The sequence below is a fragment of the Sycon ciliatum genome, chromosome 7 (genome assembly GCF_964019385.1).
Source record: "Sycon ciliatum chromosome 7, ocSycCili1.1, whole genome shotgun sequence".
In the NCBI taxonomy this organism is placed as follows: domain Eukaryota; kingdom Metazoa; phylum Porifera; class Calcarea; order Leucosolenida; family Sycettidae; genus Sycon; species Sycon ciliatum.
The window spans coordinates 18,295,576-18,308,616 of record NC_088649.1 but is presented as its reverse complement, the minus strand read 5'-3'; the positions used below and the strand labels follow the sequence as shown (position 1 = coordinate 18,308,616).

Genomic DNA, 13,041 nt, shown 5'->3' with positions numbered 1-13,041 from the left:
TAACGAACGTCGGCCCGTTATTTTGAGCTCTGTAACGTTTTTCCGTTATCCGATAACGTCTTTTGTCACGGCTGGGAGTGAGTACCGTAAAAATTAGCGTTATCGTACTTTTGCTAAGGATGTCTACTGGTGAGTGTAGACCTTAGTCTAAAAAGAATATTGAAAGACTTGAGTGATTTTTTGACTATGTATTCAACATGCTCCGTCGTTGTTGTTGTTGTTGTTGTTCAACATGCTCCGTCGTTGTTGTTGTTGTTGTTGTTGTTGTTGTTGTTGTTGTTGTTGTTGTCGTCGTCGTCGTTTTTGTTGTTGTTGTTGCTGTTGTTGCTAAAGTTTATTTAATGTCGCACCACAAACAGGCGGCTTCACCTCCTTTGATACATGTAAACGCTCCCGCACTAACTCTCAATTCAAACATATGTTTACTGTATTTTTCTAGCCAAGAGTTTCTACTGTCACACGCTGACAATTGCAAATGGCCAGCTCGTCTACACACAGAGGCGGCTGAAAGGCGACACCGCCACCCTGTCCTGTAGCCAAGGTTACAGGCCCGCGGCGGGTATTGCCGTGACAACGTGCACAGAGCTGGACTCCACCGATGGTACCTGGAGCCCGACGCCGACATGTGAAGGTGAGTACTAGTACCGCATAGCACGCTGGTCAAATATGCCAACAGAAGGCTCTGAACATGCCTGCAACATGCATGCTAAACCTTTTTTTATTGATAATTGTGATGTCTGAATACATACAGGTGGAGATCGGCTACATGGTTGGCGGTTGCAATAATATACCGGTTAGGGGCCGTCCGTTAATAACAAAACCTTTTTACACCAAAGTTGAACTCGGATGGTGAGCCAATTTAATTATGGTAAAAAGGAGGAGGACAAAAAACAGAAGGACACAATGTTACGAGTTATGACTAACTGTCCACCAACGTAGCCAGATCATATACAGTCAGCGAGTGCGACAAAAAGGCACAAAACTGAGAAGGAGTACTGAGACATTCAGCAACCTGACACCTAGCTCCAACACTTCTCCAAGGCGCAAACCAACAACCTTCCAACTTGGAAGGCTCAGGTTCGGAAAGGTTAAAAAAATTATGGTGTCCGTTCCCGAAGGGAACTCACGATGACCGCTAACACCCGGTAAATCCTAGCGGCAGATGCAGTGCCTAACGGTGGGGGTGAGTGGATAAGTCTCAAAACCAACGGCACAAGTGCCAAGAAACCCCATTAGCTGCATCCATGTACCCCTTGTGCCTGGACACAAGTTCCCAGTTGACTGGGTTGCAGAACGGCTGGAAAAACCGCTCCCAGGCAGGACTTGAACCAGTTACATGTACCTCTCGTATCTCAATCATGGTCTTTGACCAACCCACTGTGACTACCTGGTCCAAGAGGGGAAGGAAAGCGCAACGAAGAAGAGCTCGGGCTATGCCCCATGGCGTATATAGAATGCCGAGCGTTACTGGATGATGATGAAACTAGTAAGACTAGGATGTTCGGAAGGATGTTGGCGTTTCAGTTGGACACAATTTGTCTTGACTTAGCTTCCCCTTTCTAGGTTTTTAACATAAACTTGAGCATCCCAAGTTGGGTGGTCTGTTGCTTTACATCGTCAAGTTGCAGTAAGGCCAGTATTTGCAATTGTCTTACTAGTTTCGGAATCATCTAGTAACTTTCGGCATTCCTTGTTGCCGTGGGGCGTAGCTCGGGCTCTTCTTCATTGCGCTTGTAGTGATAATCACCATAGTGATCAAATCACAGTTCTTCAAACACCAGATCTCTACCTGTACCGGCACAGCGTTCCTTTTTTCATCCCGCCTTTGATAACGGTATGCCAGTGCTGGCAGCCTTCCGTGTTTTTTCCGTATTTGTACGCTGAAAGGTACAGAAAATTGATGGGATTGGATCAGCTCCAGCTGCATGTATGTTTGTAGAAGCATGGCAAGCGCAAGTTGAGCGATAAATATCCGTACGCCAAAGCGAGCGCATGCCGTGCTTCGACTACATATGGTACAAAAATAATGTCTTGGCAAAAGTCACAAATGTTTTGCACAAGGCAAATCCAGCCACCGCCAAGCATGTGAGTGTCAAAACGTACTCAATACAAGCAATGCACACGGCAGCACATTGGCAGTACGCAAAAACATTGCATAAGACGGAAAGTCTGAAGTCGCAGTACGGAAAACAGACCGAGCTGGTTGACAGCTCTGGTATGCTAGAGAATTTGCTGCTGCGCTCTTCAGCATGCCAAAGCTGTATGCACGCACGTCCACTGGAATGAAATCTGTCTCCACTGGAGTATTTGTTTTTGCTTTGAGTATCCATCAGGAAATTGTGGTGCTCAACAGTCTCAGCTTGAGAGTGCAAAACTGTTAGCACTCTGACATCACAAAGAAGTGTAATTCCAGGGCCGCTATGCCCAGAAGTGCCCAGAATGCAGGATTTTGCACCCTAATTTCTAATTTTCCTGGGGGAGACCCCGCACCCCCCCCCCCCCCCCCCCCCCCCCTCTGGCCAGACCATCTCCAACGGCGATGCTACTCGCTTGAATGCACACGAAAGCATTTTTAAGCCCGGCTCAAGGCACCAAAGTCAGATTGCTCAAGCTACAATAAACACAGCATGGAAATGGGTGGTGGTGCTGGTGATGCTGGTGATGCTGATGCTGATGCTGGTGTTGATGCTGGTGTTGATGCTGGTGCTGATGCAGGTGCTGGTGCTGCTGGTGGTGCTGGTGCTGGTGGTGCTGGTGGTGCTGGAGGTGGTGCTGGTGCTGGTGGTGCTGGTGCTGGTGATGGTGATGGTGATGGTGGTGCTGATGCATGTAATCGAATTCCTTTCTACAAGATCGAAGGAGAAGATTGATTACTTTATAATGAACTGCAAATCATGCAATTCCATTATATGCAGGTGGTGGTGATGGTGATGGGTGACAGGAGGCGAGTGATGGTGATGGGTGACAGGAGGCGAGTGATGGTGCCTGGGGCATCGGCTGACTGTTTTTGTCTTTAGGGAATTCCCCTGCCAGGCAGGTTTGTTTTAGTGCATATAATGCTATGAGAACAGGCCACTGAGGCCAGGCCACTAATACTGTGTATATGAATGGTGTGGTGACTTTCCTTCATAGCTATCCCCGGCTACTGCCCGACGGTTTCGGCGGACAACGGGCAACTCGCGTACAGTGCAAATCGGCAGCTTCAGAGCACCGCTAAGCTGTCCTGCGATAATGGCTACACGCCCAAGGCCGGCAGTGCAGTGGTGACGTGCAACATCTTCAGCACTGCTCACGGTGACTGGAGTGGAACGCCGACGTGTGAAAGTAAGTTTCTTCGTATAATCTATTCTGCCATGGCTGACTCTCACCCTTCATCTCAACTGATTAGTTTGCCGTCTCTTGACGTGCCGCCGGTCTGCCAGGAGATGTCTAAATAAATAAGTAAATAAGTGCTACAGGTCCTCCCTCGTTAGTAGATAATCTCTGGGCCATCGAAAAAGTTATCTTATAACGAGACTTATCTTGTAGCAGGACTTGCAGCTAAAGGTGAAATAGGCACTACTTCGTACTTACCGGGGCTACCCTCGATACAACATAAATTATCGATGCTTCAACTCGTTATAAGATAATTGAAAATCTCCAACATAACTCTTCCTTGGATGCAAAGGATCGTCCATATTCACGAATACATAGACATGATACGCTTCCTCGTTCTGCTTTATCCTACATGTATTGGCCTTGGTCCTGCATGGTCAATATTATCTTATACTGAGGGTTTGGCACTCCAGGACCTGGGCAAAGGGTCGTTATAACGGATTTTATGTACTAATGGATTATGTTGTAACCGGACCTGTAAACAGTTGTATAGACCACGTTTCGCCAGGGGATTTCAGATTTCTATTTACTAACGGGGTTTATGTACTAACCGGACTCGTTATAATGAGGGAGGACCTGTATTTGAAACTCGGATGTTGAGCCAATAATAAATTTAGACAGGAAAAGGAAATATGGATACGAGTTAAGAGTAACTCTCCATCACTCTGTCAGCTTTGTGCCTAGTCTTTGCACTTTCTGACTGCATGTCATAGTATCTGGTTACAGTGATGGAGAGTTACTCTTAACTCGTATCCATATGTCCTTTTCCTTTCTAAATAAGTGCTGTTTCAAAATCCTGAAGGACAACATTTCACGCAGCTTCATTGCACTTGAATAGTTTGCAGGCAACCTGCCCACTTCGAAGTACACTCAAGAGAGCATTGCACTTCACACAAATCCAATAGAAGTTTCGTTTCGAGTACTAGGCCATTTATGCCGCTGCTGCCATCGTCACCGCACACTGTGCTGATATCACAGTGCTAGAGTTTGTGCTCTTGTCAGATCTCAACGGCCTTGTACTACAGATAGTATTACTCGCGTGCTATCATTACCCCAGGGTAGTAATGAATAGTAGAGCCTCGAAAATCAATGCACGGCTCGAATTCCCCGTACAGTAGAGCCGCGTGTTGAATAACGTGGAGCCCAAGAACGTCCAGCCGGAAATGCTAAGAACGCCACAACCTAAAGCTAAGAACGGCAGTGTTGGTTTTCTGGCAGTTTGTGGGATACGTATGATCCAGTACACACTGTTTCTAAGAACGTGCTATAAGAACGCAGCCAGATTGCTGAAAAAAGAAGAACATCCCAGGCTAACCCCTTCGAAACAACGTTCTTGGGGGCGCGACTCTACTGTACCTGGTGGGGGTGGGGGTGTGACAGTGTGTGTGTGGGGGGGGGGGGGGAGGAGGAGTGGTGCTGCAAGCCCCTCAGCACACGGGGCATCTGGGGACGCAAATTCAGCCTCTTGCAGTGTAGCAGGACGAGATAGTGCTGTCCGGTCTATCTCATTTCGTGTTGACCAGACTTACCCTCTTTTGCTTGTCTCCAAAAACAATGGCCTCCTAAGGTGGGTGGTTGTTCTCTCGAGTTCTCGAAGAAAGCCGTTTCTGCCCTGCGCCATGGACCTCCGCCATTAATTTTTGTCATCATCTTGTCATAGCTACGTTATTCGTCTTTCTAATCCTCCAGGTATATTCGTGAACCAGGAAATATGAGGGACTAGTTCAGGGCAAGAGTGGCGGCTACTTACAGTAGTACATATTATTGCAGACACCCGTTGTTTTCATTTTTGCAATATATCACATCGAAGGTAGCTGGCGGCTCGGAGCTCTGAGTTGCAACTGAATCTTGCTTATTGATACGACATGGGCTCCAAGACTGCAAGGCTTCCAGCCGTGCATGCACTGTCAAACGCCAATATATTAGGCACCAAGGAAATGACCCGGGGAATTTTTAGTGGTGCAGAGCAGGGCAGGGGAGGAGAGGGGGGGGGGGGGGGGAGGGGATGCTTATTGATAAATCAGAACACAGGATTGTCCTGAGGAGTGACAGACCCTCCCATGAACTGTTGTGTACTATTGTGTCTTCTGTCCTTGCTACCAGTCTCGACAAACTACTGCCCGGATGAAGTGATAGCCAACGGCAAGCTCACCTATCTGGGAAACCGGCGAGTCCAAACAGCCGCCCAGCTGTCGTGTAACCATGGCTACGCACCGAGCAACGACAGTCTGACGGCAACGTGCAACGCTACAGATTCCAGTGGTGGCACTTGGAGTAAAATAGCCACTTGTGAACGTGAGTAGTGTTGAAACGCAAGGGCGTAACGGGCATAGGCTTCCAGTTTGCATGCCATCACTCTCTTTGCCGTAGTGTGTAACGTTTCCCTTTTTTGCTGTCGGCAGTGGAAGGTTTGGTTGTAAAAAATAGATTGCAATTGAGGCTGGACTTCAGTGGACCGCAATGTCTGTGTGTGAAGTCTCACGCACCACTTTCTTTGACGCAGATCTGTCTGTTGTGTTCTCTTGACGTTCGTGTGGCCTTGCATAGCGAGGGAGAATTACTGCGGTACGTCCAAACCAGCCGCCAGCGGAAACATCACCTACCCGGCGGTGACCGCACTGAACTCAGTGGCCAAGCTAACCTGTGAACTGGACGCCACGCTCACCGGTCCCGGCACGTTCACCTGCTCCGTGGGAACTGAGCTGTCGGGCGTATGGAACGGAACCAGCGCATGCCGAGGTAAATGCAGTAGCCCGTTTTTTTTTGTGCAGTTTTCTTGTGCAATACCCCTCTCCCTTTCGATGCCTGGTTGTAATGCTGATGCCGAGACATCTGGCCGGTTGCATACCTGCCAAGTATCCTGATTTTTTTCGGGACTATCCTGCAATATTGGATGAGCTCCCATGATCCCGAAATTCCTGTCGATTATCCTGATAATCACTGTACACAAAACACGTCTTGGTATTGTTCTTGGACCACTTCAAGTGGTTTGTCTACTCATCCTTATTGATTCTGTACCGCCATAGCTGTAGTACCAGTGGATCTACTAGTGCTCCTTCCATGAACTGTCCGTGAATCACCTCCGTTTTGAGTCCTGAACTTGCGTATCATGTGGTGAATATCTACACGGGTAGTCACTGATAATGTCACAACATGTTGGTGTCATCATTTCAAAAAAGTTGAAAATGAAGTTTTGGAAAAATGTGACGTATTCCGAAAAACCAAGGCAAATCCCGAGATTTTGCACTGGCGATCCAGAAAACGCTAGGGGTGATCGGGTAACCCGGGTAACCGTCTGTTTAGCCGCTGATCCGTTAGCAAACGAGTACAGTACTGGCAATATATGTTGCCGCGTAACGCGTAACGCAGGGGGGTGCGGCGTAACGCACGACCAGGCTAGTGCGACAAATTTTCGTTGAGTTCGTAACGCGCGTCCGGCGAGGTGCGGCGATCTTTTCATTGCAGTTTGCACTGCACAAGAAAAAATGATGCGGCAAAAGCAAAAAAATGATGCGGCAATAGCACAAAAGTGATGCGGCAATAGCAAAAAAAGGACTGCGGCAATATAGAAACCTGTGTAACGGCTCCTGCGCGACTTTGCATGTAACGCCCTGCGTGCGGCAAACATGTGCCAATGTAACGCTTCATGGCCTCGCTGCGGCAACATATATTGCCAGTACGGTACTCGATAGTCGTGTAGGATTGTAGGGTACAGTCTTAGAAGCTTGCTTGTACAGCTGTACAGTTCAGTGCACAGTTTTGAGTGTGTTTTTCCTCGTTCAATCCTGCTACATATCACGGTATCCATTGTAGCTATGACAATTTCGACTGTAAGCATGCAGCGCAGCGATTGTGCACACTGTGCTTATCACGGTGTAGTGTACTTGTATGACTTCGCATATCCTCCTGGCGTGAAATCCGGAAGGCTACTGTAGCAATTGTTGCCCGAAAATCTCTCTCCTATCAGGATGCCTGCAAAAGACATGTTGCGCTTACGATCACAAGCAAAAGCAACGTTTTTGGAAAAGGTATGGCGGATAAAGGGTACCCGATAACCCGCCCGTTAAGCCAGATGCCCGTTTGTTACCTTAAAGTAACCGTTTCACCCCTAGAAAAAGCACTCTCAGTACTTGGCAGGCATGCGGTCGAGTTGTTCGCAGCACATCGGCACGTTGTCCCTACACCCCCTCCCCCCCCCCCTTGTTTTGTCCTTTTCCTTGTCTCTTTTTGTTCTCTGCAAGGTTTCCAGGAGGGCTGTGTTAAAAAAATGAAAAAAAGTAGAAAAGCCCCATGGCCCAGATTCATGAGTTCACTATTGATAACGAAATATACGTGCATTGAAGAGCTGGAAGGCAAAATGCGCTAGGCATCAAGATATTGTTTTTAATGAGATCTAGGTACGAGGCGAAAGCACTCGGCGAATGGATTCCGCTTTCGGGTCACACTGAAATTTGGCAAAAGATGTTTTAACATCTTTTAAGACTATCCGCATGCACAACATGCTCACGCACGCACGCACGCTCGCACACACACACACACACACACACACACACACACACACACACACACACAAACACACACACACAAACACACACACACACACACACATGCACACACACACACACACACACACACACTCACACACATGCACACACATGCACACATACTTCTACTGTAGCTTGGTTGCCACAAGGGCCACACCACTCCGAAAGGAGCCAGAGTCATTGTCAGGAGCAGAAACGGAGATGACGACTCAGGTCACTCTGTCGACGGAACTGACGGTTGCAGCGAGAACAGCGAACACCATATGACGCTCTATCAGACTCGGTTGCTCGATGGCCACGGTCGCACTTGTGATGTCTGAAACCAGGCACTGACTTGAATTGCCGATTGCATGTCACACACAAGAGAGAAGCTGGGACGTTGAGCGGAATAGGTGATACCGGCGCGGACGCTTCCGAAGGTTCCAGAGGCAAACATACACACACACACACACACACACACACACACACACACACACACACACACACACACACACACATGCACACACACACATGCACATACACACACCATGTACCATGTCTACGCCCGTCGCAAGAGAAGCACACAGATCTGCAAATGCTCTGGATGTGCACCCACAGATTTCCTCTTATGGCAGCGATAGCGAACAAGATCTGAATGAGACAGATCAAGACTTGCGTCAGATAACTGTCTAATCCACACAACTGGCGAAGCCATGTGAATCGACCACCAATGCACACCTGGTCTACACCACACGGACTACATCGGTATAAAACGGCCAAGACAGTTATCTATGCACACCCTACACTTGCTGGGGCAACCAGTATAGGCAGCACGCTGCTTTGATAGAAGCAGACACTAGATGCACTGGTACCTTGAAGTGAAATTGGAGTTACTTTACCAACCAGCCTCGGCTACTGAGTACTGGGAACCCAGGGCCAACATACACACACACACACACACACACACACACACACACACACTTGTACTTGTACTTGTTGCTCACTGCCAAAACTGGTCACGTAGGTCTCCCCGGGAAAGGGGAGAGAGACTCAAAAGGAATCTTGGAAAGATGACTCAATTGGCTATTGAACCACCCAACATCTGACACCCCCTGAAATCCCCAAAACTCTGGGTGGACTTGAAAATGATCCCACTTATGGGCTCACCACACCTCAGTAAATGGGTGAGGACAAGGTGCAGAAAAAGGATTGACGGCATCAGGGTATCCGTCCCGGGATCCAACTGCAGTTACCCCTGCCCCCAGTGAAGGTAATACTTGCTACTAGTGTGGGTGGCTAAATCAGAGTGGATCTGATACAAGCTTCACTAGCACCATTGATTACACAAGAGTTAATCTAGCCAGAAGTAGTCCATGGTTAACAGGTATGTATACTTCAAATAGAAAGTAGATGAACCCTGAAACCAACAAAGGTGGTAGGTACAACATTACACCTTCAAGCAGCCGAGCCCGTTGGCAACGGACCCAACACTATCCGGCATAAGTGTGCCCACCAACCGAACTAGCTGGCACACACACACACACACACACACACACACACACACACGCACGCGCACGCACACACACACACACACACACACACAGAGGACAAGCTCCAGTCGTGCAAGTACAAGAACCCTCTACTAGCACCTGGATACAACCATGTTCGTGTTCAATCTACTTCTAGAGAGCTACTGTGACTGAATGCTGTATCTGTGGTGTTTCCCTGTGTCTGTTCACTGCAGGAGTGAACATGGCTGGAGGTAGCGACTCCTCGAGCATCCCTATAATCATCATTGCTCCATCTGCCGTGGGCGTCCTGCTCATTGTGAGCGTGATTGCCCTGCTCATGCATCGGCACAACGTCACCCGGCAGCACCGACTGGAGAGCAAGGCCAGCATGCGCCAGCTGAGCAGGGACAACGCCAACGGCATGTACGGCGCCGAGTCACCCCTGCACGCCGGCGCTGGTAGCATGATGTCGGCTAAACCGAGCATGAGCGCGTCGACAGTTCAGTTTGAGTACGACCGGCCGGAGGTGCGGCAGAGCAACGTGACCACCGGTAGCCAGTTCTGGCCGAGCAACGCCGGCGAGCTGGACACGTACGCAGACATCCCTGGCCAGCGCCACCACCCGGGCATCCAGCGCATCGACACGGCCGATCTTGACATGAACGCGGTGGCGTCGGCGGCCGGGGGAGATGACGGAGACCTGTACGAGGCCATGCCGGTCAACACCATGCAGCTGGGTGCCGATGCCATACGCGGTGCCGGCGTGGATCGCAGCGGCTCCCACCGTCGACCGCCCCAGCGCTCGCCAAGTGGAAGGCCCGTGCCCGGTGGCAGAGGTCCGATACCGAAGGTCATTGACCGCTACGCCAACTCCACGCCACTGGCCAGCAGGGACAGCTTCCAACGGCCGCCGGTAGAGCGTGCCGACAACACTCCTGCACCTCTGCCCAACCCGTGCTCGGACGCTCCGCCGCACTCGCTGGCATTGTACATGGCATCCGTGTCGGAACATGAACCAGCAGCAGCGGACTTGGCGCTGGAGTCTCGCTCCACCACCCCGCAGCATTACGAAGTCTCACTGGACCCAAGGTGCACGGAGAATTTCTACGCCGAAAACGAACCTCAGGAAAACTACGAGGCAATGAACATGCCTGATCCACCTGCCATGAACTTTGACGTGAACGCAATTGAACAAGAGCTCGAGGCTGCGGCTCATAACATCGGCAGCATGCAGGCAAATGAACTTTACAACTGCTACAGCACTGGCTCAATTGGGCCAGGGGAGTCGGGGACAGCGGCGAAAGCAGCATCCGAACATCGCCTTTCAATGACACCGTCGCTCATGACCGTTAAGATGGAAGCCGCGGATGTGGACGAGTCGCTGTACAACCAGAACTACTCCACTCAGTCGATCTGTGTGAGCGCCTTGCCGGGCCACAAGCAGAGTACAGAATTGCCCCCGCCCCCGTCGATGCTTAGTCAACTGACGGGCGCTGGTCGCGTGCGTTCTGCCACAAATCTAAGCGGACTGCAGCCGATGACCTCGCCTGGCAAGATGAGAAACAACTCGAACGCCGGCTCCTATCAGAGGCGAGGCGATGGCGGGCGTGGGACCAGCGCTTCCCTTCAGCGCTCCCGCTCAGCCAGAGCGCCATCGCCGAGAGCAGGCGGTGGTGGCGGTGGCTCGGCACGCTACTCCACGGCACGGCGTCCTGGCCCGGGTGGCAAGGCCAACAGCGTAATGGGAGCAGCTGGTGCCAATCAAGCAGCCAATCAGCAGCTGGCGCAGCTGCGACGCAACGACGACCAGAAGTATGACCAACTGGCCAACAACACTGGTGGTGGTGGTGGCAGGGGTGAGCAAGCAAACTTCAACGCCTACAGCATCATGCCGTCTTCCTTCGGCGCCTCTCCGGCCGCCGCTCCGTTCATCGATGACACCGACGGAGTGTACGAGCTTGACCCGTAAGTCGGTGGGCCCCCGAATCGACTCCGATACATTACTTCTCATCTATTTGTACACAATTTGTTTCCTGATTGATTTACTTACGCAAGGCCCCTGCCAATTGCTCTATGTATTGTTCTGCCAGCTCTCTCTCTCTCTCTCTCTCTCTCATCACTTCCCCTCGTTTTTGTGCGTGTTTTCATCACCCCACTCCCATGACGTCTCCGGTATTGGTTTCCTTGCTTTCAACACCATCGACCAAAGATGTTATTTTGCAGGAGCTTGCCCTGTCGTCATTCTATTGTCAATTATCATACACCCTTTCTGGATGCTAGCATTCCTGCTTCGAAGTTTCTTTGTTTAGCTGTGTTAGTTTTGTTAGGTTTGTTTGTGTATTCATCATCAACAATATCCTGAGTCAGCACCGTTGTCATCAGTGTTGTAAGGCAACTTATTCAATGCAATCTAGTTCGCAGGAAGCCATTGTTGTGTGCGTGGTAGCTTAGCCAGTGCCCAGTTCACCAATGCTCGCGACTGTGTGAGTGGGCAGGGTGCTAGTGCCTAGTAGTGGAGGAGCAGTGTTAGCCTTTGGCTTAGAGGCCAGTTTGGGGTGTTTGTGAGTGAACATGTATATCGGTATGTATAACTGTGTGTTGGATGGAGGGAGGGAGGGAGGGAGGGAGGAAGGAAGGGAGGTAGGGAGGGAGAGAGGAAGGCCGCGAAAAGGATAGGGAGAGAGAGAGAGAGAGAGAGAGAGAGAGAGAGAGAGAGAGAGAGAGAGAGAGAGAGAGAGAGAGAGAGAGAGAGAGAGAGAGAGAGAGAGAGAGAGAGAGAGATGGAGGGAGGGAGGGAGGGAGGGAGGGAGGGAGGGAGGGAGGGAGGGAGGGAGGGAGGGAGGGAGGGAGGGAGAGAGAGAGAGAGAGAGAGAGAGAGAGGGAGGGAGGGAGGGAGGAGAGAGAGAGGAGAGAGAGAGAGAGAGAGAGAGAGAGAGAGAGAGAGAGAGAGAGAGGGGTCATTCGCAAAGTCACCTCCAAGCCACCTTGTCTCACGCCCTCGCTGGTCACACACATACACACACCATGTACAGTGCTGGCAACTGAAATCCGACCCCCCGGATTTCAGTTGCCAGCACTGTACCATGCACCATGTATGCACCCGTCGCAAGAGAAGCACGCAAATCTGCAAATGCACTGGATGTGCACCCACATATTTTCTCTTTATAGCAACGATAATAATAATAATAATAATACCACAGCACGCGTAATAATATAATTATGTGGGTATAATTATACGTTCCGCTTCTGTCCTATCTCCTATGATCAAATTCCATTATCAAGGTAATTATTAACACGGCGCACTGATGACCTGTGACGCCAGATCATGGATTGTCGGCCAGATTTCTCCATGTAGGCTTGTCCAGAGCGATGGCCCTCACATTCCCCAGCTGACTGCTGCGCTTCAAGTCGATGTTCCTCCTCTGTAAGTCGCTTGTGATGCGCGTCGCAATGGATGTCCTTGGACGTCCACGCCCAGCCTTGGCATCTCCCGCAAAATAGCCCGTCAGCGCGATCCATGGCGGCGCATCCCTGTCCATACGGAGAATATGGCCGGTTAGCTGCCATCTTCTCCTGTCCACGATGTCAGATAGTGGTTCCGTGTTGCACCTCTCATACAGCTCAGTATTTGA

The 13,041-nt window shown here is 50.3% G+C and overlaps 1 protein-coding gene across 2 annotated transcripts in view; it reads left to right on the top strand.

Moving 5' to 3' along the window:
- LOC135821148 (uncharacterized) overlaps positions 1-11,822 on the top strand; it is a 127,467-nt gene extending 115,645 nt beyond the window's left edge. For both annotated transcript variants that reach the window (XM_065334212.1, XM_065334211.1), the window contains 5 exons: positions 440-631; positions 3,133-3,324; positions 5,479-5,670; positions 5,923-6,114; positions 9,643-11,822. In XM_065334212.1, coding sequence (XP_065190284.1) covers positions 440-631; positions 3,133-3,324; positions 5,479-5,670; positions 5,923-6,114; positions 9,643-11,378 — 2,504 coding nt within the window. In that variant the 3' untranslated portion in view covers positions 11,379-11,822. The remainder of the gene's footprint in view (positions 1-439; positions 632-3,132; positions 3,325-5,478; positions 5,671-5,922; positions 6,115-9,642) is intronic.
- The last annotated feature ends 1,219 nt before the right edge of the window (positions 11,823-13,041 follow it).